The following is a 26,470-nucleotide window of genomic DNA, read 5'->3' as shown; positions in this document are numbered from 1 at the left end:
TTCAAACATCTACTTTATGGTAAGATCTTAAAAACTGTACTTCACCCTTCTTCATCCCCCTTCCTTTAGGTACTGCATTCAGTCCACACCTCTCCACTGTTGCTGAAATTGGTCAAAATTTTGGTCTGTTCTTCCGAAAGGTGGCAATGTGGGGAGAAAATGCGGCAGTGTAACTCTGATTATTGCCCGTAAATGTGTAGACCTTGTTTACTTCAGAAGGTACACGTTGATTCACTTTCTCAAATTAACAGTACTAGTTCAGAAGCATGTCCCTGATTCTGGAGATGAGGTTCATAGCTGCTGCTGTTGGGCAGGAAGTATTAAAATGGAGTATTGGCTCTTGTTTGGGATTTGAATCCACACTTAGGCATTCCATGCTAGTGGAACTGCTGCTGGATTATCAAGCCTGTGGGTAGATGGGTGATGATGTCCTTCAAGGATTTATCTGCAGTCATAACATATGGGTTGTCCTGCCTCAGGCAGCCCCTCGGTCGGCCGGATTCCAAAGTCTGGGTCTGGCCTCGGCTGATGTCGCACTTCACCCGACGTCATAGCTCCTGGGGTATAAAGGCATCAGCCGACGCCATTTTCCTCAGTCTTTCTTGCCGCGCGGTGCCCGAAGCAGAAGCTGTTCGCAAGTGCCGGTCGGTCAGATCCAGAGATTTCAGCTACCGAAGACTTCTAAAAAAGCTAAGTACCCTATTGGGGACTCTTTCTTGCCTCAGCCGATGTCAGACAAAGTAAATAATTGTTTAACTTGTGGGAAACAAATACCTCACAAGGATTTCCACTCTTACTGCCTTCCTTGCCTAGGCCCAGACCACGACGTATCAGCTTGTTTAGCCTGTGCTTCCTTCAACCGACGGACACTTAGACGTCGGTCGGAGTTTGCAGAAGAGTTTTTTGGTCCCGCTTTTGCATATAAAATGCCGTCGGAGACTCCGACTTCACATTTAGCCAAAAAACGCAAGGAAAAGTACCGACACTCGCGGCCCGCGGTTTCGGCTGAAACCACGGTTAGGCCTACCGAGAGGGTCTCTGTTTCGGCTGAAACCAAGTCCTCGGTTCTTCCTTCGGCTGCAAGCATGCCTCCGACAACCGAGGCCACAGAGGCCCCGGCTGAGTCGGCTACTGAAATTCCTACCGAAGAAGCAGGCACACAAGAATTGTCAGACACCATTCCGTTGGACATCTCTACTCCTGCACGTGGGGCAGCTAGACCCCCTGCTTCTATGTCTATTAAGGCCTTCTCAAGGGCTAAAGCAGCTAAACTTTCCAAGGCCTTGCCTACAAAAGCTCCCCCTCACAGACCTTCCTCAAGCTCTCAGATTCTCAGCCTTGGTGAGGACCTTATTTCTCTGATCAGGGGATCCCAACCTCACCCAGACAGGGCCTCACAACCCCCTCCTGAAAAAAGGCCTAGGACTGAACCCCCTGAACCTCTCTCCTCTGACTATTCCTCGGATGGATCAGATTTATCAGACCATCAGGAAGGACCATACTCACCTTATGAGGATTCGGATGCAGAAGATTCCATTCCTTCTGCCTCCCCCCCAGAAGAATTTTCATTTGGGGAAACTCTGCATTCTATGAGGGAACACTTCCAATGGCAGGGTCAGGATTTTTCTGATTCTAGGAAAAGGCTAAGGATTTTTTTACACTTACCACAGCATAGGCCTTTAGCCATACCACCTGTACTATCAGTTGTTGATGATGCATACAATGATGCCTGTTCAGCCCCTGATTCTCTTCCCGCGGCCCCTGCCAAACCTGACTGATATTACAGGGTCCCGGATTCTCACTTCCACTTGTATAAGGCCCACACTGCAGACCCAGAAACCATTTCTCAGGGCCCTAAGGGTGTTGCAGCTGCCTCTGCCAAAAACCCCCTACCCTCTGAAAGAGAATCAAGAGCATTAGAGAGATGATGTAAAAAGGTTTATACATCTGCTACTCTTTCTGCCAGGGCTTTAAACTGTCAATTTCACATTATACAGTACCAGGAACTTTTGTTAGATCAGCTGAATAAAAAGCTTTCCTCTCCTGAACCTTTAGACCGCAAGTCCCTTCAGGAGTTGGTACACAACTCTCAGCAGGTCAGTAATCATTTCTTAAAATGTGGCTATGATGCACTGGAGGCTTCATTTAGATCAGCTATGACTAGAGCAGTGATTCGAAGGCATGCCTGGCTAAAAGAGCAATCCTTGCCAGACCATGTTAAGTCTAAACTCCTAGATGCCCCTATGGAGAAACAAAGTTTATTTGGCTCCCCTGCACAGGAGGTTCTAAAGAAAGTGGAAGAAAAAGCAAAATCTGTGCAAACAGTCAAGGAATTTCTGCAGGTCCAACCTCTGAGGTTCAGCAGAAATTGGCCTTCAAAGAATTGGTCCTTTCCAGACACCTCCAGAGCACAGAGAGGCAGAAATAGACGCCCAAGAGGCAGAGGTCAATCAAGGGGTGCCTACAGGGGACGTCACTGGCAACCTGACAACCAGAGGAGTGCCGCCACAGCTGCGACTGCAACCACTTCCACAGGACACACACAATGACTTGGCTCTGATTCCGCCTACCAGGGAACAACTGGAAGCACCCTTGGGCGGAAAGTTAGCTTTATTTTCAAAAAACTGGCATTGCATTACAAGAGACAAATGGACTTTGCAAACAATAGACAAAGGCTACAGGTTTCACTTCCACACTTTACCAAAAAAGAGAGGAATGCCAAAACTTCCACCAAGCCAGAAGTCAGAGGCTCTAAAACAAATCATCAACTTACTAAGGATGAGAGCAATAGAAAAGGTACCATCTATGGAACAAGGCCAAGGATTTTACTCCAGACTATTCCTTGTACCAAGAAAAGAAACTCAATGGAGGCCTATTCTCGACTTGTCCGCACTGAACACATATCTCATTGTACCAAAATTCAAGATGCTGACCCTACAGCAACTTCTTCCCATGTTGGGCAAGGAGTCTTGGCTGGTGACTCTAGATCTCAAGGAGGCATACCTGCACTTCCCTATACGACCAGATTACAGAAGACACCTCAGATTTCTTGCAGGATCAGAGCATTATCAATTCTCAGCATTGCCCTTTGGCTTATCTACTGCGCCCAGAGTATTCACGAAATGACTGGCATCAGTAATTGCACATTGCAGGCTTCAGGGAATTCAAATCTACCCATACCTGGACGACTGCCTGATACAAGCGGACAACAAGACAAAAATAATAAAGGATTCGGCCTATGTCATACAACTGCTGCAAGCCTTGGGATACACAGTCAACATACAGAAGTGAAGACTAGTGCCATCCCAAAGGATAACATTTTTGGGTGCAGAACTGGACACAATGACTCGGATGGCTTTTCTCACAGAAGAAAAACAAAAGCAACTTCCAGTCTACTTCATGGCATTGACAAGACAAACTCAGCTTACTGCAAGGAAAGTCCTGCAGGCCCTGGGTTACATGGCATCCTGCATAATCTTGATCCCACATGCCAGACTGCATATGAGAAAATTACAATGGTACCCAAGGAATGTATGGTCTCAACACAGACTGTCTAGAAACCATGATACCAATCATTCCATGCCTGAAAAAAGAATTCCTGTGGTGGGCTCAGGCCTGCCAGACCAACAGAGGGTTGCCTTTCCACAAACCACAACCAAGGCAGACCATCACCATGGACGCCTCAGACCTAGACTGGGGCGCACACATGGAAGACAAGTGTATCCAAGGCCTATGGTCCCAAGACCAGCTGAATCTACACATAAATCTAAAGGAGATGCTGGCAGTGAAGCATGCAATCGAGGCATTCAAATCATTCCTCCAGCAAGGACACCTACTGATAAGAACGGACAATACCACAGTCATGTGGTACATCAACAAACAGGGAGGCACGCATTCCTACCCTCTATGTCGGATGGCAATGGATCTGTGGAACCTAGCCCTGAATCTCAACATTCAACTACAGGCCAGATTCGTACCAGGAAAAGAAAATTCACTAGCAGACAGATTAAACAGAACTACCACGGATGCTCACGATTGGATGCTGCATCCAGACATCTTCAAAACCATAACAAAGAAATGGGGAATGCCAGAGATAGACCTGTTCACCTCCCCACTCAACCACCAACTGAAGAAATTCTGCTCAAGAGAATACCACCCACAAGCCTGGAGGGTGGACTCCCTATCTTTCAGCTGGAAGGCCCTGACAGTTTATGCCTTCCCACCTCTCCCATTGATGTACAAAGTTCTACTGAAGATCAGGGAGGAACAGCCAAAGGTACTTCTGATAGCTCCAGACTGGCCAAGACAGCACTGGTACCCGCTACTGAGAAGCATGGCCCAGACGAACTCATGGCCTCTACCTCTATGGCCTTTACTTCTAACACAGAACAACTACAAGACGCTACATCCAAACTTGAAAACGCTGCAGCTAACTGCCTGGAAAATTGCATAAAGCAAAACCAACCTGTTTTATCTCAGAGGGTCAAGGACATTATCCTGGAGGCTCGCAGACCCTCCACAAGGAAAACATACTCAGCCAAATGGAAGAGGTTCCTCATTTGGAGTGCATCAAAGGGAACAGATGTCACACTGGCAAACCTAGCACACATCCTAGAATACTTAGCAGAACTGTTCCACAATGGCCTGTCCTACTCTTCCATTAAGATTCATGCTTCAGCAATTTCAGCAGAGTACAACATGGATCCTCCTATCTTCTCTCAACCTCTCCTCAGACAATTTCTAAGAGGGATCAAAAATGTAAAACCTCCAAGGAAACCACCTCTGCCTGCATGGAATCTCAATTTTGTGCTGGAAAAATTAACACTTCCCCCTTTTGAACCAGCAGCATCAGCAGACTTACAGTTCTTATCTTGGAAAACTGCCTACCTTCTAGCAATCACTTCAGCAAGAAGGGTATCAGAGTTGCAGGCATTAATGGCAGTGCAGCCTTTCCTTATCTTTCACCAGGATAGAGCGTCTCTGAGAACCAATCCTGCTTTCATGCCAAAGGTGGTATCCAGGGTATCCTTGAACCAAGCTATTCATTTACCTACGTTCTTCCCTAACCCGCAGAACAGGGGGGAAAAGCTACTACACACCTTGGATGTACATAGACAACTGCGCTACTATCTGGACAGAACTAAGACCAACAGAAAAACTGACCAGCTTCTGGTAGCATATGCAACAGGAGTGCAAGGAAAAGCAATTTCCAAATGGATAGGAAATTGCATTCGATTCTGTTACTCTTTTCATGGAAAGACAACTCCTGAAAATATCAGGTCTCACTCCACAAGAGCTACAGCCACCACTACAGCTTTCCTGCGAGGAGTGGCTACCAAGGACATTTTAGAAGCTGCTACTTGGAGCTCCGTGCATACATTTGCCAAGCATTACAATCTTCCTTTATACTCCAGATCCCGAGCAGGTTTTGCAACTGCAGTTTTACAACGGATCTTAACTACACCATCATTATCTTAGTGCCTCCTCCCCCAGTTTGGCTATGGTATTCTACCCATATGTTATGACTGCAGATGCATCCTTGAAGGACATAGTACAGTTTTGTACCTACCATAAATGTAGATGTCCGATAGGTGTGCATCTGCAGTCAGGATTACCCACCCTCCTTCCCCTCTGTGGTATTCCTAGGGTACTTACCCCTCTCTTAGCTAGCTGGGGGAATCTATTATGGTGTATTTGTTTGTATGTATATATGTATATATACCTTTTGCTTTCTACTGTTTGGAATTTTCTACTTTTATCCAAATTTTGTCTTCCTAGAGGGCACCTGGCATCTGGGGCAAGAAACACTGAGGAAAATGGCATCGGCTGATGCCTTTATACCCCAGGAGCTATGACGTCGGGTGAAGTGCGACATCAGCCGAGGCCAGACCCAGACTTTGGAATCCGGCCGACCGAGGGGCTGCCTGAGGCAGGACAACCCATATGTTATGACTGCAGATGCATACCTATCGGACATCTACATTTATGGTAGGTACAAAACTGTACTTTCTTCGTGTTTCACTGTTGCAGTCATTACGTTTGGGTTATCTGCTTGCAGGTAGCCCTCAGTCGGCCTGATTAACAAAGTCCTGGGTCCTGCATTGGTTGCTCTGTCCTTCCGTGACGTCAGGTCGTCTGGGGTATAAAACATGCAGCCAATGTCATTACATCAGTCTTTCTTGCCGTGCGGTGCCCGAAGCAGAAGCAGTTTGCAAGTGCCAGTCGGCCGACTCCTGAAAGTTTTATTTTCGAGTTTCAGAACCAAAGTCTTCAACTAAAAGCTAAGTACTCCGTTGGGGTAACTTTTTTTTTTTTTTTTTTTTTTCTTGCTCTAAACCGATATCAATAAAAGTAAATAATTGTGTTTCTTGTGGAAAGCAAATACCTCAAAGATTTTCATTCGTACTGTATTCCCTGCCTAGGCCCTGACCACGACGTACCTCACTGTCTGTTTTGTGCATTATTTAAACCACGAACTATCCGTCTATATATTTGCACTTCTAAATTGTTTGGTGCTCGGTTCAATTATCCTGATATGTCTTCGGTAAGCCATCAGACTACCGACATTCCAAAAAAACGCAAAGATGAAGACAGGCCGCCCAGTTTGCCGGTACTCAGCGAGGCATTTTCGCAGCCCCTGATACCCGCTACTTCATATTTGCAGGCCTCTACTGAGACCCATTCGGGGTCCAGTATGCTGCGAGATGCTTCAACCATGATACCTGTGGATGTCTCTACCTTGAATGGGTCCGGAGCCGCTGTGCAGGCACCGGCTTCTGAGGGTATATTTAGGCCTACTGACTTGCATATTAAACCAGCGCCATCTTCTTAAAGGACTAAAACTCGAACCATGTCTAGAAAACTGACGCCCAGACCACATGCTCAGGCCTCTATGCCTAAAGAACAAATGATAAGAATGACTGAAGACCTTATTACTTTAATCAGGGGAAGCCAACCTTCCCCCTCTGAGACCTAGGACTGAGTTTGCTTATGATACTTCTGACCAGGATTCTGAAATTTCTGTTTGTTCTGCTGACCAGGATTTACCCTTATCTACTTATGAAGATTCTGATGCTGAGGACTCTATTCCCTCTGCACCCCCCCCCCCCCCCCGAGGATTTCTCTTTTGGTGAAACCTTGCATACTGTCAGGGAGCTTTTCCATTGGGGAAATTCAGGATTTCTCTGATTCTAAAAAGAGGCTTAGGGATTTCTTACTCCTGCCCCAGCACAGACCTTTAGCTATACCTCCTGTACTGGACATTGTTGATGATGCCTTTTCGAAGTCTAGCATGGCCCCTGACTTTCTGCCTCCTGCTTCCAGAAAACCTGATGGATATTACAGGGTTCCTGACTCTCACAAGTTCCTTTTCAAAAAATCTTAATGCGGATCCTGAAACCATTTCACAGGGACCCAAGGGCATTAAAGCTACTACTGCCAAAAATCCTACCCTTCTGATAGAAACTCCAGGGCACTGGATAGATGGGGTAAGAAGGTATACACTTCTGCAACTTTGGCCATTAGGACCTTGAATTGCCAGTTTCATATGTTAAAGTATCAGCTGCATATTATTGGATTGCTTAAACAGAAAATGATGCTGATTCCTGATTGTGCTGAAAATAAGGATTTTATGCATTCTGCTGAACAAGTTGGTAAACATACATTGCAGTGTGGTTTTGATTCATTAGAGGCATCTTGCAGGGCTGTGGTTACTGGGTCTGTACTTAGAAGGCAGGCTTGGCTTAAGGAGCAATCCTTGCCAGATCATGTTAAAACAAAATTATTGGATGCTCCCTTTAATCAGGGCCACCTGTTTGGCAACAAGGCAGAAGAAGTTCTTAAAAAGATGGAGGAAAAAGCTAAATCTATGCAAACTGTTAGACTTTTTACAAGTACAACCTCCAAGATTTAGTAGGCATTGGCCTTCTAGGAATTGGTCCTTTCCTGCCTCTTCCAGACCTTCAGTCCAAACCCAGATCCAGCAGAGCACCCAGGCTTCAGTCCCAGGGGATGCACAGGACTAAGCAGTGGGAGGCCTCCTCTTCTAAATTTGGGAGTAATAAAACTCCCCCTATGGTAAACTTTCTCAATTACTTTTTAAAACTCCAAGCACTTATCAACTGACTGCCCCTTTGGGGGGAAAGATGGCACTTCATGCAAAGAACTGGGGACTCTTTACCCAGGACAAATGGGTTTTAAATAGTGTCCCGAGGATGCAGATTTCACTTCGCACATCAACTCCAACCGGTTGGCCAGATCTACGTCCAAAGCAGTGGGCAGAGGCCCAAAAGCAAGTACTTACTCCCTCTTAAGCATAGGGGCTATTCATTTGATACCAGAAGAGAAAAAGGGGCAAGGTTTCTACTCTAGATTTTTCCTGGTACCCAGAGAAGGCAATTCATGGTGTCCTATCCTGGACCTGCCTACTCTAAACACCTTTTTTGGTGATTCCAAAATTCAAGATGCTGACTCTTCAGTTGCTTCCTGTGCTAAGCAAAGATGCCTGGTTGGCAGCACTAAATTTAAAGGAAGCATTACCTGCACATCCCAATCAGGGAATCTTGCAGAAGATACCGAAGCTTCAAAGCAGGCTACACGCACTATCAGTTCTCTGCACTGCCCTTTGGCTTGTCTACTGTGTCCAGGATATTCACAAAATGCCTAGCTCCAGTCATTGCATTTTGCAGGCAAAGAAATATTCAAATATGCCATTACCTGGACGATTGTCTAATTCTGGCAGAAAACCAAGACGTACTTTTGAATCCTCTGGCTTTTGTACAGAGGGTGCTAACTTGTCTGGGGTACACCATAAATGAAAAATCATCTGGTACCCTGTTAACAAATTATATTCCTGGGAGCAAGCTTGACTACAACTTCCCATTTGGCTTTCCTCATGCCAGAGAAACAAATTCACTTGACAACCTACTTCAAACAAGTGGTCACAAAAACCCTGCTATCTGCAAGGCAAATACTACAAGCCTTGGGGTTCATGGCCTCCTGCATTCTTCTAATTCCATATGCAAAACTGCATGTGGGGAATCTACAGTGGTATCTAAAAAGCCTATGGTGTCAACATTTTCAGGATCTAGAAGCAATGATTCTTGTCATTCCTTGTCTACGCCTAGAGTTCCTTTGTTGGGTATAGGCCTGCCACCAAAACAAGGGACTACCATTCACACTACCCCCTGCCACCTAAAACCCTAACCGACGCATCAGACTATGCATGGGAGGGGGGTGCACCTGGCAGGGAAGTGCATTTAGGGCAAATGGAACCCAATTCAAATGCACCTTCACATCAATCATAAAGAAATGTTAGCTGTACAGAATGCTCCGACAGCCTTCAAGGACCACATTCTTCCAGGACAATTAATGGTAAAGATGGACAGCACCACTGTTTTATGTGGTACCTAAACAAGCAGGGGGGTACACATCCTTACCCTTCTGCAGACTAGCCATGGCATTGTGGAACACAGCTTTGAGCTCCCAAGAACATCTACAAGCTCTATTCCTGCCAGGAAAACTAAATACACTGGCAGATGGACTAAGCAGAGCCCTCATGGACCCACACGAGTAGAAACTGGAACCAAGGATTTTCAACATGTTGACAAGCAAATGGGGGAGCCCAGATATAGACCCGTTTGCCTCCCCCCAGAACTATGTGCAAGGACTCCCCACAGACAAGCTTGGAAAGTGGATGCTCTGTCCTTCAGCTGGACAAACCTATCAGTTTGCCTTTCCTCCTGCGCCTCTGCTCTCCAAAGTACTACTAAAGATCAAAGACAAACCAAGGATGAGTTTGATTGCACCAGCCTGGCCACACCAACACTGGTACCCCCTCCTGCACAGTGTGTCACTGTTGGCCCCATGGTACGTGCCTCAGACTCTTACCCTGCTGTCTCAGCAGGATAACCAGATTCTGCACCCTCAGCTTTAAACACTAAACCTAGCAGCCTGGCTAATTACCTAACCTCTCCTTTACCATCCCTCAGTAAACCAGTGATGGATGTCATTTTAGAGGCAAGGAGGCCTAGTACTAGAAAATCTTATGCTGAAAAATGGAAAAGATTCTGTGCCTGGAACCAATCTCAAGGGGTGAGCACAGCAGTGCCCAATTTACCTCAGATTTTACAGTACTTAACTGAGATGCTTCACAAGGGCCTGTCTTTTTCCTTAGCAAAAATTCACGCCTCAGCCATTTCAGCTCATTATAACACAGAACCTCCCCTCTTCTCTCTCCCACTGCTCAAGCAGTTCCTCAGAGGGGCCAAAAATTTTAAGACCACCCAGGAGAGCTCCAACTCCAGCCTGGGACCGTTAACTTTGTATTGGAGAAACTCACCCTTCCTCCTTTCGAGCCAGCTGCTACTGCAGATTTAAAATTCCTTTCTTGGAAAACAGCTTCCCTTTTATCCATCACTTCAGCAAGAAGGGTATCTAATTACAGGCCCTTATGGCAGTGGAGCCTTTCATCATCTTTTCATGCGGGCAGGGTGTCCCTCGGGTCCAATCCCTCTCTCATGCCAAAGGTAGTATCCAGTGTGGCCTTTAATCAGTCCATTAATTTGCCTACCTTTCCTAATCCACAGAGCAAAGGGGAACGGACTGCACTGAGTTGTGCACAGACAACTTTTACTTGGACAGGTCTAAACCTCAAAGGAAATCTGAACAACTGCTGGTGGCATTTGCTACAGGAACTGAGAGGAAGGCTATTTCAAAGCGAACCATCTCCAAATGGATAGGCCATTGCATTCACTTCTGCTATAAGCTCCATGGAAAACTTATCCCACAGGCGATCAGATCCCACTCAACCAGGGCTGCATCTACCTCTACAGCCTTTTTCAGAGGCGTACCTCCCAGGGGCATCCTAGAAGCTGCTACCTGGAGATGTTCTTCGAGTTTCACTGTTGCAGTCATTACATTTGGGTTATCCTGCTGGCAGGTTGCCCTCAGTCGGCCTGAATTCCAAAGTCTTGGGTCCTGCGTCGGTTGCTGTCGCCTCTTCCCTGACGTCAGGTCGTCAGGGGTATAAAAGATGCAGCCGACGCCATTTTATTCAGTCTTTCTTTCTGCGTGGTGCCCGAAGCAGAAGCAGTTCCCAAGTGCCAGTCGGCAGACTCCTGAGACTTTCGTGTTAGAGTTTCAGATCCGAAGTCTTCGTTAAAAGCTAAGTACCCCGTTGGGGAAACTTTTTTCTTGCTCCCGACTGATGTCATAAAAAGTTAATAATTGTATGTCGTGTGGGAAGCAAATACCTCCATAAGGACTTTCATTCTTTATTGTATTCCTTGCCTAGGCCCTGACCACGACGTTGCTAGTTGTTGGTTTTGTGCTAGATTTAACCAATGCACTGTTAAGTGTCGGTACAATTTTGCATTAAGCTATTTTGGGCGAAGATTTAATTATACAATGTCATCAGATAGCCATCCGACTACCGGAGTTCACAAAAAACGAAAAGAAAGACAGGCAACCGAGGTCCAAAACCGACAAAGCTTCTCCTAAGCCAGTCGTCAGTTCGCCGGTCCTCAGTGAGGTGCTTTCGCAGCCCCCGACGCCTGTTACTGTAGAGTCGCAGGCCACTACAGACTCCCACGTGGAGTCGACCAGGCCGCAGGAAACTCAAGGTATTGGAGCCTCTGAGTTAATTCCCTCAGATGGGTCCGGAGCTGCTGAGCAGGCATCTGCTTCTGAGGGTGTATTCAGACCCTAACAATTATATATTAAACCGACATCAAAGACAAAGGCTAAAACACCTTTAAAGGCAAAGAAACAAGTTCACCAGCCACAGGGACAGGCCTCCATGCCCTCAAAAACAAATGCTCAAAACGGCCGAAGACTTAATTACCTTGATCAGGGGTTCCCATTCCCCCTCCTGAAGAGGCCTAGGCAAGAGACAGACTATGAATCTTCAGATCCGATTTCCATTTCTTCTGATTCCTCTTCTGATCAGGAATATTCTCTTCCTCCCTATGAGGATTCTGATGCTGAAGAGTCAATTCCTTCAGCTTCTCCTCCTGAGGACTACTCTTTTTGGGGAGACCTTGCATACCATGAGGGAGCACTTCCACTGGGAGAGCCAAGATTTTTCAGAATCTAAGAAAAGGCTCAGCCTTCCTTTTACTATTTATTTTTATTTTACATTTGTTGACCGGGATAGTCCGACTGGATGCATGTCCATTTTCAGCGGAGGCCCAGGGAGAAAAGCTCGAAGGGTAAGCAGATACAGCATTACATAATACCAGCATTACATATTACAAACAGACTATTTACAGAGATTACATAAGTAAGCAAGTTAAACAAGTCAACACAGGCCTCTAGCTTATTCCACCTGTGTTAGACATTGTAGATGTGTTCTCTGAGTCTAGTCTGACCCCTGACTCTTTACCTCCAGCTCCTGTTAAGCTGGACAGATACTACAGGGTTCCTGACGCTCATAAATTCCTTTTCAAAAACCCAACTGCTGACCCAGAAACTATCACCGGCTCAAAAAGGGGTCAAGGCTTCTACTGCAAAAAACCCTACACCCTCTGACAGGGATTGTAGGGCACTGGATAGATGGGGAAAAAAGATTTACACATCTGCTACTTTGACTGTAAGGGCTTTAAATTGCCAGTTTCATATACTTAAATTGCAGCAATATGTCATGACACTGCTTAAACAGAAAATGATGGCCAATTCTGAATGTGCAGAAAACAAAGAAATGCAGGATTTATTGCATGCAGCTGAACAAGTTGGAAAGCATACTTTGCAATGTGGGTTCGATTCTCTGGAGGCCTCCTGCAGGGCCGCTGTTACGGGTTCTGTCATTAGGAGGCATGCTTGGTTAAAGGAACAAAATCTGCCTGACCATGTTAAAGCAAAATTATTAGATGCTCCTTTACAGCATGATACCTTGTTTGGTGTTAAGGCAGAAGAGGTGTTAAAATGGAGGACAAAGCTAAATCTCTGCAAACGGTCAAGGATTTCTTACAGGTACAGCCACCTAGATTTAGCAGACACTGGCCTACAAAGAATTGGTCCTTTCCAGTCTCAGACAGACCTCAAAGGGGCAGATCCAGACGCCAGAGAGGCAGATTACAGCCGCAAGGTTCCTACAGGTGTAAGCAGTGGAGTGCCTCTACCTCCAAAGGTGGAGAAGACAAATGACAACCATACAGGAAACAGTCCCAATGACTTCCTCGTGCCTGCACCAAGCACTTATCTTCTGGCAGCACCCTTAGGGGTGAAAACTAGCACTTTTTTCTCAAAATTGGCACATTTATAACCCAGGACAAATGGGTTCTAGACAGTGTCACAAGGCTACAAGTTTCATTTCCATACCCTGCCAAGAGCAAATGGTTGGCCAGACCTGCCAAAAAATCAATGGGCAGAGGCTCCGAAACAAGTCGCTGCTCTCATGGACATGAGGGCAATTCAACAAGTGCCACAGCAAGAGCAGGGACAAGGATTTTACTCAAGACTGTTCTTGGTACGCAGACAGGACAAAGCATGGAGACAAATGCTGGACCTATCTATTCTAAACACTTACCTCAATATACCAGAATTCAAGATGTTGACCTTAAAGCAGCTTCTGCCCATGCTGGGCAGCAAGGCTTGGCTCGTGACTTTAGACCTAAAAGAGGCATACCTGCATGTCCCAATCAGACAATCATGCAGAAGATACCTCAGATTCAAGGCTGGCTCCAAGCATTACCAATTCTCTGCACTTCCCTTTGGCTTATCTACTGCGCCCAGGGTCTTCACAAAGTGCCTGGCACCAGTAATTGCTTACTGCAGACAGAGGAATGCAAATATATCCTTATTAGGACGACTGCCTCATATCCTGCGGTAGTGGTGTTGCGGTAGCGTTGTCGCCTCACAAGATGTTGTCCCGTTCGATTCTCAGCTAGAGCGTCTTCTGTGTGGAGGCATGTGGAAATGGACGTGCCTTTGTTGAAGGCTGTGCGTCAGGGTTGGTAACTCGGCACATAAAAATCCGCTACCAAACATTAGCGGACTGGAGTTCCGCTGTGGCGGCCCCTAACCGGGATAAGCCGAAAGACACAACAACAAGGACGACTGCCTCATACAAGCAGAGAACAAGGACATTCTACTACAGCACCTGACTTTTGTGATGAGACTTTTAACATGCCTAGGGTACACAGTCGACAAAAAGAAATCAAAACTAGAACCCTCTGAAGCGATAATATTCCTTGGTGCAAGCTTAAATACAACTGCCCAGATGGCTTATCTCACTCCAGACAAACAAAGGCAACTGACTAACTATTTCAAGGAAATGGCAACAAAGGCTCAGTTATCTGCAAGAAAAATTCTGCAGGCTTTGGGCTTCATGGCATCCTGCATCTTACTAATTCCATATGCCAGACTGCATATGAGGAAAATTCAATGGTACCTAAAAAGTGTCTGGACACACCATTGCCACATTCTGGAAACAATGATTACTCTAATACCCTGCCTGCAACAGGAATTTCGATGGTGGGCAAAGGCTTGTCACCAAAACAAGGGACAGCCATTCACACTACCCCCAGCCAGGCCGAGCCTAATGACGGATGCATCAGATTATGCCTGGGGGGCACACATGACAGGAAGAGTCATTCAGGGCACCTGGTCCGAAACCCAAAAGCATCTACATGTCAATCAAAAAGAGATGCTAACTGTTCAAAATGCCCTGACAGCCTTCAAGGGCCTACTTCATCCGGGACAACTACTGATAGACAGACAACACCACGGTCAATGTGATACATAAACAAGCAGGGGGGAACTCTGTCTTAACCCCTATGCAGACTAGCCATGACTTTGTGGGACACAGCATTGACTTACCAGGTTCATCTGCAGGCACAATTCCTGCCAGGAAAGGAAAATACTCTGGCAGACTAAGCAGAAACCTCATGGATCCTCACAAGTGGCACCTGGATCCACAAGTCTTCAGCATGGTAACAATGGAATGGGGACGCCCAGACATAGATCTATTTGCCTCCCCTCAAAACAATCAACTAAGAAGATTCTGCACAAGGACTTATCACAGACAAGCTTGGAAAGTGGATGCCTTATCTTTCAACTGGACAAACCTATCAGTATATGCCTTTCCTCCACTGCCTCTGCTCCCCAAAGTACTCCTAAAGGTTAGGCAGGAGAGACCAAAAATTATTCTGATTGCCCCAAACTGGCCACGCCAGTACTGGTATCCGATCCTAAGGAACTTGTCCCAATGCCCGGCCTGGACCTTACCTGAAATACCTAATCTACTTTCGCAACAAAACAATCATTCTGCACAGCCAACTCAGGACTCTAAACCTGGCAGCATGGCGGATATTGTAGCCATACAAACCACACCTCTCAGTAAAGCTGTGATTGATGTCATTTTAGAAGCCAGAAGGTCTAGTACTAGAAAATCCTATGCTTGGAAATGGAAGAGATTTTGCACTTGGAACCAAGCTCAAGGAACTGATACAGCTGTCCTAAATATTCCTCAGATTTTGCAATATTTAACTGAGATGCTGGACAAAGGCCTATCTTTTTCATCAATTAAAATCCATGCCTCTGCCATTTCGGCTCATTACAATACAGAGCCACCACTCTTTTCTCATCCTTTATTAAGGCAGTACCTCAGAGGAGCCAAAACCTTAAGGCCTCCAAGGAGAACACCAACACCTGCATGGGACCTCAGTTATATCTTGGAAAAACTCACCTTACCTCCTTTTGAGCCAGCTGCTACTACGGACATAAAGTTCTTATCTTAGAAAACAGCTCTGCTCCTAGCAATAACTTCTGCAAGATGAGTTTTAGAGCTACAGGCTCTCATGGCTGTGGAACCCTTCATCATTTTCTATCCAGACAGGGTCTCTCTGAGAACAAACCCTACATTTATGCCTAAGGTGGTATCCAGTGTAGCCCTTAACCAAGCAATTCATTTGCCAACTTTTTATCCAAATCCACAGAACAAGGGGGAGAAAATTTTGCATTCTTTGGACGTACACAGACAACTTAGATTCTACTTGGACAAAACTAAAGTTTTCAGAAAGAGAGCAATTACTAGTGGCATATGCCACAGCATCACAAGGAAAGGCGATCTCCAAGCAGACCATTTCAAAGTGGATAGGTCACTGCATTCGTTTCTGCTACTCACAACATGGCAAACCAGTGCCAAAGGGCATTAGGCCACATTCAGCCAGAGCTGCAGCCACTTCTGCAGCCTTTCTCAGGGGAGTACCAACCAAAGACATTTTGGAGGCTGCTACTTTGAGTTCATTGCATACCTTTACAAAACATTACAATCTGCCTCTTTACTCTAAATCCAGGGCAGGCTTTGCCACTGCAGTTCTGCAGGGTCTCATAGCCACTCCTAATGCTGTTTAGCTCCAGCCCCCCAACCATAGCTTTGGGACTCAACCCAAATGTAATGACTGCAACAGTGAAACACGAAGAACACAGTACAGTTGTGTACACTTGTGTACACTTACCATAAATGTAGATGTTCGAGTGTATTCACTGTTGCAGTCCTGGTTACTCTCCCTCCAGCCCCCTGGCTTCATTTGGCTATACCTCTTCTCTCCTTTTCAATGCTTAAAAGCTTTTTGGTGTATTTGCTTTTTTGTTTGAGGTATAACCTTGTATTTTTATAGATTTAATTGCTTCCCATTAGGGGGGTATCTGACATCTGGGGCAAGAAAAACTGATGTAATGACATCGGCTGCATGTTTTTTACCCCCGACGACCTGACGTCACAGAAGAAGAGACAGCAACCAACGCAGGACCCAAGACTTTGTTAATCAGGCTAACTGAGGGCTACTTGCAAGCATATAACCCAAATGTAATGACTGCAACAGTGAATACACTTTAACATCTACATTTATGGTAAGTGTACACAACTGTACTTTTTCCCTTGAGAGCCCTGTTTTCTTCTCGGCTGGAAAACTTCTAGCCTGGTGATTGATAAAGATCAAATTACAAACCCAGACACACAGATGCAGAAAAAGCCTTCTCTTTACACTTTCTTAGAAAGTTTGAATCTTGGAAATAAAGGAAAGTATTGAGCAGAAGTGTTTTGTGTGTGCGTGATTTAAATTTAATCATTGTGCTAGGGGTTTCTTAGCAGAAAGGAAAAAGGGGTTTTAAGGGATAACTTTACACTCCTCTCTTCAGTGGCTCTGGTTAGTCTAGTGGCAGTGGATTAGTTCAGAATGCTGCACATTAGCTCTCATTTGGGATTCAAACCCCAAATGTTTTCCTTGCATACTTCCTGTCTGAGTAAACTGTACTTTGAGTAGGAGTTTATTCTTTTGTCTTGCCCCTGTGTGAACAGGGAGTGCAGTGAACTAAAGGGGTTAGGAGAAGGGGGGAGTATTCTTTGTTGCATCACTGCCACCTATGCAGTATGTTGACTCATAAAAGGTTCTATATAGATTGTCCTTTTATTTGGTGCTTATTTAAACCTATAGTGCAACATTTCTACTAGAGTGATAGTAACAGTCACCATGCCCAACTGAATATCATTTCTGACCAGTAATGAATTTGTGATAATTCATCATATAGTGTATTTGGGCATATGATATAGTGTAGAAGAGGTTAAGTAGTGTTATTACATTGTAAGAATGGTAATTTTGAATAATCACAAATACCTACGTAAGTTGACAATGTCTTTGTTTTGTAGTTGGCACTTACTTGCCACCCCTGCAGCAAGTGTTTCAAGCCCCTCGGAGGCCTGGGATAGGAACTGTTGGGAAGCCAATCAAGCTCCTTGCGAACTACTTTGAAGTGGACATTCCTAAGATTGATGTTTACCATTATGAAGTGGATATTAAGCCAGACAAATGTCCACGGAGGGTGAATCGGTAAGTGCCTTTTCTGTGGCTAATGAATTTTTTAGTGTGACTAGTAATCCTATTTCTAGTTTTAGTTGTTGCATTTTATATTTCTCTGGATGCATTAGTAGATGGGTAGAGAAAATAACGAGGTCCCAAGGGGGTCATTATTGAGCTGAAGGCACAATTAGTATGCTGTACTGGATCATCATAAGATTGTATCCCCTAGTGGCGACTAACACCTGAGGAAGTTACTTCTAACCTTTCAGAGAAAGCCACCACATGAGAGTGGTAAGTGTTATCAGACAGAATTAAGTGCTGCTGCTTGAAGGATTCAGTAAACGAGGACAAGGTTGCAGAGTGTTATGTCATTAGCCATAGGCGACTGGCAGGAATGCATTCTGTAGATTACAGGATTTGCTGCAGAGAAATGGGTAGCTTGATGACCGAGTCAGATGACCTGGCTGGGGAAAGAATCAGAGTAGTGCAGGAGCTGGAAATTGAAAGGAGTCAAAATTAGCATTTATGAACACTTTCTTAGAAGCACGGTTTGATCCGGCTTTGGGTGTGATGGGGCACTTAGAATGATTGTAAGCATTTAATGATTGAACATCTAGTGTAGCAGTTATGGTATTAACTTTCTTGGACTTTAAAATCCATCTTGAGACTGCAGGCTGATATTGGTGGGATGGGCATCTTTGTGGATAATTATAGGGATTTTTGTGAAACATTTTAACTTTTGTTAGTAGAAGGTCTGCACACTAAAACTTCAGGAAATTCTAGCTTGCCACCTTAAAAATAAGGTTAGTTAGTGATGCATACAGGTACAGCAAAAAGACTTGACAGTGGAGGAAAAAGCAGAATTTATGTGCAAGGATAAAATTACACAAAGCACGCAAGTGCCAATTATATCATAGTTTATGGCCACAATCTGAAAAGTAAGACTTGTTTTGACTTGCGTTGAAATGTCAATAGCAGAAGCATTGTACAGTGAGTCATGACTGGGATAAATGGAATGCAGAGTTTGTAGATGGAGAGTCAGGGTGGAATTAGAATATATATTCCTGCATAAAAGATAAGGCAATCCTAGTGCAGGCTACAGGACAAGACTGTACCCTTGGTCACAGTGGAGACAAGTGACAGGCTAGTTTGTGCAGGAATTTTATGTAGAAATCCTGCCTGTGGTTCAAAAGAAAAACAAAATGGTAGACTCTTTCCTTGGTTAGGCAGAGGAAAGGGATGGCACTGTTGGCATGGCATTGGTAAACTGGAATGCATTTCTGTAGCTGCGTTTAAACACAGGATCAGTTTGTTAAACATGTGTTGGGCCTTAGCTGGTAGTGAAGCCTTCTGGGAAGCTACATTCTTGGACCTGATGTTCTTGTGTTGGGGGGAAGACGCAATCCATTTGACAATAATTGGCCGACAAACATATTGGTTCATGTTTGAAGTGTAGAGATTAGAGCCAGTCAAAAGTGAAAGGTAAAAACTTTCATAGATGGATGAGGAAAGCAAAGAAAAGACTCTTCTTTTATATTAGTATGTTCTGGTTAGCCAGTCAGAGAAACATTAGTTTGTGGATTACTTGGTCTTACCAGGATTGCTAAAGGTAAACAAATGAGAAAGCAGCTAGGAAGATGGATTAAGACACACAGGAGGTAGCATCACCATTAGAAAACTGCATGTGTATAGATCTTTTTTTCAAAGTGCTATGTTTCTGGTGTATTAGAAGAATGACTTGGCAGTTCCAGATTTCTTGCATTAAGAAGTTTGAGAGGTATGCTTGGCCATGTAGCTTAGAGGGATAAAGGCCCCAGTTTGCCCTAGGTAAAGTTAATTTGGCTGCTCAGGTCTCTGGAAAGACCAGGAAAGTTGTGTGAAGTAGTTACCAGTCTTAAGGGAGGGTTATGGCCAGACTCATTTGCAGTGCTGTTTATTGCTAATATGATTTGGTATTGCAGGACACAACTGAGAAATTGAGTCCTAGTGGCTACACGCTTCCATTTTGGGGAGAAAAGCAGAGGCATGCTTGTCTTTCCAGAGCAGCATTGTTTTTTGGCCACTGATCACTGTGGAGGAGAGGTTAAGTTGGGAATAGTGGACTGCCTATTTGACAGTTAAACTAATCCACTGCATTGCATCAGAATCTGCTTCTTGGCTAATGAATGCACCAGATGTTCATCGTGTTTCACTGTTAGTCATTACACTTGAGTTATCCTGCTGGCAGGCTACCCGCAGTCCGCTTGAATTCCAAAGTCTTGGTCCGGCCTCTGTTGCTGTCGCCTCTTCCCTGACGTCAGTGCGACAGGGGTATAAAAGATGCAGCCAACGCCATTTTCTTCAGTCTTTCTTGCCGTGCAGTGCCCGAAGCAAAAGCAGTTCACAAGTGCCGGTCGGTCGACTCCTGAGATTTTCAAAATTGAATTTCAGATCCGAAGTCTTCTATAAAGCTAAGTACCCCATTGGGGAAACTTTTTTTTCTTGCTCCAGACCGATATCAGAAAAAGTTAACAATTGCATTTCTTGTGGGAAGCAAATACCTCATAAGGATTTTCACTCTTACTGTATTTCTTGCCTAGGCCCTGACCACGACATTGCTAGTTGTCGGTGTTGTGCTAGATTTAACCGACGCACTAAGCGTCGGTACGATTTTGCTTTTCATTACTTTGGCCGAAGGCTTAACTACATAATGCAGTTGGATCAGCCGACGACCAGAGTTCATAAAAAGCGCAAGGAAAAAGAAAGACAGGCATCCGAGGTCCAAAACCGACGATGAAGCCTCTTCTAGGCCAATCGCCAGTTTGCTGGTTCTCGGTGAGGAGCTTTCGCAGCCCCTGACACCCGCTACCTCAGAGCCACGGGCCACCTCCAACTCCCACGTGGAGACAGCTAGGCCTCTGGATACTCAAGGTATTGGGCCTTCGGAAACTAATCCCTCAGATGGGTCTGGAGCCGCTGAGCAGGCATCTGCTTCTGACTGTGTTTTCAGACCTACACAGCTTTATATCAAGCCAACTTCAGCATCAAAGACAGACTAAAACACTTTTAAAGACAAACAAGTACAGCACTCTCCAGGACAGACTTCCATGCCTAAGAAACAGATGCTCAAAATGGCCGAAGACCTAATTACTTTGATCAGGGGTTCCCATCCCCCTCCTGATAAGAGGCCTAGGCAAGACACTGGATATGATTCCTCTGAGAAGGTTTCCATTTCCTCTGACTCCTCTTCAGAACAGGGATACTCTATTCCTCCCTATGAGGATTCTGATGCTGAAGAATCTATTCCTTCAGCTTCTCCTCCTGAGGATTACTCATTTGGGAAAACCTTGCATACCATGAGGGAGCATTGCCACTCGGAGAGCCAAGATTATTCTGATTCTAAGAAAAGGCTCAGACTTTCTTTTACTACCTCAGCACAGACCTCTTGCTATTCCTCCTGTTCTAGACATTGTAGATGGTCTTTTCAGAGTCCGGCCTGTCTCCCGACCCTTTACCTCCTGCACCTGTTAAGCCTGACAGATACTACAGGATTCCAGATTCTCATAAATTTCTATACAAGAACCCTGCTGCTGACCCAGAAACTATTTCACAGGGTCCCAGAGGGGTCAAAGCTGCTACTGCAAAGAACCCTGTCCCCTCCGATAGAGATTCTAGGGCACTGGACAGATGGGGGAAAAAGGTTTACACTTTTGCTACCTTGGCTGTAAGGGCTTTAAATTGTCAATTTCATATGCTTAAATATCAACAATATTTAATGTCTCTGTTAAAACAGAAAATGTTGATAAATTCTGAATGTGCTGAGAATAAGGAATTGCAGGATTTATTGCATGCAGCTGAACAAGTCGGAAAACATACTATCTGAAGTAGGTACTTCATTTGTCAGCAACCTTTGGGTCTTGGATCCGAACTCGGATCCGAGCCGGCAACTTATTCATAGCTTAGAGATCTGAGCTCCTAGCTCCTCCCCTTACCCATAATCCCCTGCCAACCCTGACTGACCTCAGATCAAGTTTGCCGCTCTTGCATATGCTTCTAGATTCCTGAGCTCCTGGCGTGTGGTAGTTAAGTGACAGTTTTTTGTTCAAATAACTCACTTGTTGTTTGTAGTAAACTGTTTGTGTGTGGTTAGGTTCCCTTTTTAGTGTAATTCCTCCCCCTCCTTCGCTGGTGTGTAGTATGTGTGTGGACTGTTGTGTGTTGGGGCCTGGTCTGTGTGAGGTAGTTTAGTTTTAAATCTTTTTTTTTTTTTTTTTTTTTTTTTTTTACTATGTTGGAGGCCCCAAAGCCTATTTTCTCAAAGTGCACAGAGTGTGGCCATAAGCTTTAACCGGTGGATGGACACACTCTATGTGTTTGGTGCTTTGGGGTTGAACACCTCTCCTCTGGGTGTTCTATTTGTGCAGGGTTCAACCCCAGGGCACTGAAAGACCATAGGTCGAAGCTGATCCTGGCGGGACTTTTGCCCCCCGGATCCGGCTTCGGCCTCCGGTACTCCCGTGTCGCCACCCCAGTCCTTGGTGGCGGCCACTCCTGCCTCCCTCCGGCCGGGACTCAAACTCCCACTAAAGCGCCGGAGGAGAGGGAGGCCAGGAGGGAGAAGCACCACAAGCGGCGGGCCGAGGCCTCCGCTTCGGCCCCCCCCCCCCCAGCTAAGCGGGCTTCTCCCTCCACGGCTTCCAGGTCTCCTCCTCTGCTCCGATCCCCCTGCTTTTCTTCGGGACCTGAGGGGGAGACGACCCGATCTCCGTCGAGGTCATCGAGGTGGCATTCCCGGCCCGCTTCTGTGGCCTCTTCGAGATCTACAATACAGCCTTTCGGATGCGGACTTGGACCGGATGATGCGAAGGTTCATCCAGGCCCAGCTGCAGATGGGAGTGCTCATGCCTCCCACCCTTCTGGGGGGAGCTCAACACCTTTTTTTGCCCCGATAGCTCCTTCTCCGAACCGCTTTTCGGGTTCAGAGCGTAAGGAGCCGGGGGCGGGTCGGCGCCAACAGTACTGGGTACTTCGGATCCAACTCTGCCCTCGAGTCTGTCGGGTCCTTCCTTGTTGAATCCGAGCTCTCGGAGCCGTGGGCTGAGCTTCGGATCCGTGGGATTCTGTGTGCCTTCGGCTCCATCCGGGTCGGAGCACACGGGTCCTTCGGATCTGATGGTCTCTGCTCCGGTTCCGATCCCTCCATTGGATCCGAGTGGGAGTCGACATTCGGATCCCAGAGAGAGAGAGACTCCCCCTTGGCCTTCGATGCAGTGGAGAGGGCTCTGTTGAGGGCATCCGGACCCCCGGCCCTTGCTTCGGCTCCACCCCGCACTCCCTCTCGGCTGAGTCAGGCTTCCATCACCCGGCCTCAGGGACAGCCTGCTTCAATGTCTCAGGTTGTTCCCTTGGAACAGGTTGTTGCTGGTGAGACCTCCTCTGACAGCCCCCCCCCCCCGAGGATGTGCCTCATAAGCACAAGTGTAAGAGGAGACATGTGGACTCCCCCGAGTCCTTAACAGAAGACACGGACTTGGATGAAGGGGAAGGCTCCCCTAGGTCAGCCCCGAAGATGTCTCCTTTGGAGACATTATGGAAATGCTCAGGATTAGGGGGGGTGGTCTGTCCCCAAGGCTTCCTCCGATGAGTACGTGTTCCTGGAGGCATTCGAAGCAGGACAGTCTACCTCTTGGGTGTCCCCTCCGCCCGACCCCCTGGTGGACCTTATTACCACCAGGGCGTGGAAGGAGCCAGACACTGTGGAGCCAGTTCCCAAATGCCCCGATCGATTTCTGAGCCCCCCTGTGGACAGATCCCACTGGAGCAAGGGTCCCCCCGTAGATGCCATGTTGACGGCGGCAGCCACCAAGATGGAATTAGCTCAGGAGAGTCCCTCTGTCCATCTACCGAGCAAAGAGTACCGCTCGATGGATCGCCTGGGGAAGCGGGTTTTTAGTTCAGTGACCTTCTCAGTAAGGTCTCTGAACTATATGGCACACGTTATAAGGATGCAGCGAGACCTTATCAAAGAGTACGCTGCTTCCCCCCCCCGGAGTCCATATCGGCAGAGGACAAGCAATTGTACTCCACTCGCATGGCCACTCTAAGATCGAAATCCAATACCTCTATGTGGTTGTTGTCCCATGCTACAGAGGGAGCCGCTAGAGCCAGTGGAGCAGGTCTAGTCATGAGGCGCCAGGCCTGGCTCCAGCATTGTGACTTCGCGGAACCCTTTTAAGGCGTCATTTGCAAATGCCCCTTTTGATGGTTCTGCCTTATTTGGCAAGACCGTTCACGAGACTTTAGTCCAGAGCGAAAAGGACGGGAAGACGTCTGCTGTCGGAGTCCGCTTCTCCGCTCCCCAGAGGTCCTTCTCCAAGAACCAAAAGGGACAGAAGAAGATGTGGTTCCGGAAATCGCAACATTCCCAGCCTGCTCCGGACAACCAGTCCTTCCGTGGCAGAGGAGGACAGGGAGGACGCCGCCCTAGAGGCAGAGGGGCCCCGAAGAATTTTGGGTCCAGAGAACCTTTCACTGACCGGCCCACGCAACAACCCTGAGGGGTTCCCCGACTGCTCCACTCTGGAGGCAGTCGGGGGGCGTTTCTCGAAGCACCTGGCAGCTTGGGAGTCCATCACATTGGATCGCTGGGTGCTTCGTATCATATCCAGAGGTACCAGATTCCCATATCTCATGTCCCCAGATCCAAAAGCCTCCCCGATGTACCACCCGATCAGAGGGAGGCAGCAGCTGCAGAGAATCCAGCAGCTGCTAGAAAAAGGAGCCATCCAACCCGTCCCCCCAGACCAGCTCGGAGTAGGGTTTTACTCCAGGTTCTTTCTGGTGCCAAAAAAGATGGGGGACTTAAGACCAATCCTAGACCTCTCCCTTCTGAACCTGTCTGTAATGAAAGAAAAATTCGGAATGGTCAATCTTCAATCCATTCTCCTACTTCGGGAGAACAACTGGATGTCCTCTATAGACCTCAAGGATGCGTACTACCACATTCTTATGGACAGACTATCCAGGAGGTTTCTCCGCTTCCGGCTACGAGCCAGTCACTACCAGTTCAGGGTCCTTCCCTTTGGTCTCACCACAGCCCCCAGGGTGTTTACCAAAGTATTAGCAGTGATAGCGGCCCACCTGAGACTCCAGGGAATGCAGGTGTTTCCATACCTGGACGACTGGCTCCTGACCGTCCCGACAAGTCATCTACTTTGCTCAGCGAGGGACTTCTTCCTCCGGCTGGCCCCCCAGCTGGGCATCACCATCAACATGAACAAATCCTCTCTTGCTCCTACCCAGGTGATAGTTTATAGGGGCCAAATTGGACACAAGAAATCTCCTAGTATTTCTGACCGTGGAACATCTTCAGAACCTGAGGCTGCATGTACAGGCCATCCTCCAATCTACAGCTCCACCGGTGGGATTGGTCCTGAGGGCTCTAGGCTCCATGGCGGCAGCAATTACTCTTCTGCCATTGGCTCATCTGAACATGAGGGTACTGCAATGGACCCTTCAAGTCCAATTGTCGTTTCATCGTTACCCCCTGCACCATCCTATTTCCATCAGCAAGGTGTGCAGGACGGCTCTCGTATGGTGGCTCCAATCCCCGGATCTCCATACGGGACGTCCCTTCTCCACACCACCTCCCCTCACCACGGTGACCACGGACGCCTCTCGCCTCGGGTGGGGGTGGGGCATTGCGCAGGCAAGACAGTCCAAGGCACGTGGAACGACACAGAGACCTCCTTGCATATCAATGTCCTGGAGATGAGGGCAGTGCTATTGGCGTTGCGAGCACTACAGAACCTTCTTCCGGTAGGGACTATTGCGATACAGACTGACAACATGTTAGTGGTCTGGTACATCAACAAACAGGGGGGAACCAGGTCCTATTCTCTTTGTCGAGAGGCCATGAGAGTGTGGGAATGGGCGATTTCTTCCAACCGCTTTCTTATTGCAACGCACATTCCGGGACGGTCCAACATACTGGCAGACAGACTCAACCGCACCCTTCTTTCCCCTTATGAGTGGTCTCTCAACCCCCAGGTAGTGAAGCGAATTTTTGCCGTGTGGGGGCAACCCTGTTGTGATCTCTTCGCCTCTCCCTCAAATACGAAATGCAACAGTTATTTCCCTCTACTTCCCCCCGTCTGGGAATCCCCGAGAGACGCTCTGGTGCATGCTTGGCCCCCCGGTCTACTTTATGCCTATCCTCCTCTGCCCCTGATGCTGAAACTCATACAGAAAGCCAGTCGGTTGGGGAGCAAGGGTGATCCGCATTGCCCCATTCTGGCCTCGTCAAACGTGGTTCCCCTACCTGTGGTCTCACCTGGTAATTCCGCCTTGGATTCTAGATCCCCTCCCGGATCTAATATCTCATCCCCTAGACCTCCCGATCCCGAATCTGGACAACCTCAAGCTGACAGCATGGCTGCTCCAGTTCCACTCCTAGTCAGGACTCCTGGAATCTCTTCACCGGTTAAAGCCATTCTCGTAGCAGCACATAAACCTTCCACTAGGAAAGTCTATTGTAGTAAGTGGAAGCACTTCTCCTTCTGGGCGGAGAATAATAACTTAGACCCCTTCACAGCCCCATTACCGTCTGTCTTGGAGTTCCTTACAGGTCTCTTCCATCAGGGGGCTAGCTGCTCTACGGTCAAGGTACAACTAGCAGCTATTTCTTATTACCA

At 46.9% G+C, this 26,470-nt stretch overlaps 1 protein-coding gene across 2 annotated transcripts in view; it reads left to right on the top strand.

Annotated features, from left to right (window-relative positions):
* The window catches only part of LOC122792214 (protein argonaute-1), a 1,920,205-nt gene that overhangs the window by 124,030 nt on the left and 1,769,705 nt on the right, over positions 1 to 26,470 (top strand). For both annotated transcript variants that reach the window (XM_044059955.1, XM_044059956.1), the window contains exon 2: positions 17,648 to 17,828. In XM_044059955.1, the coding sequence (XP_043915890.1) occupies positions 17,648 to 17,828 (181 nt within the window). The remainder of the gene's footprint in view (positions 1 to 17,647; positions 17,829 to 26,470) is intronic.

This window comes from Protopterus annectens, chromosome 1.part2, assembly GCF_019279795.1.
Source record: "Protopterus annectens isolate FY-2018-M chromosome 1.part2, PAN1.0, whole genome shotgun sequence".
NCBI classification, from domain to species: Eukaryota; Metazoa; Chordata; order Ceratodontiformes; family Protopteridae; genus Protopterus; species Protopterus annectens.
The sequence above is the reverse complement of the archived record's forward strand: the minus strand, read 5'-3'. Positions and strand labels throughout refer to the sequence as shown.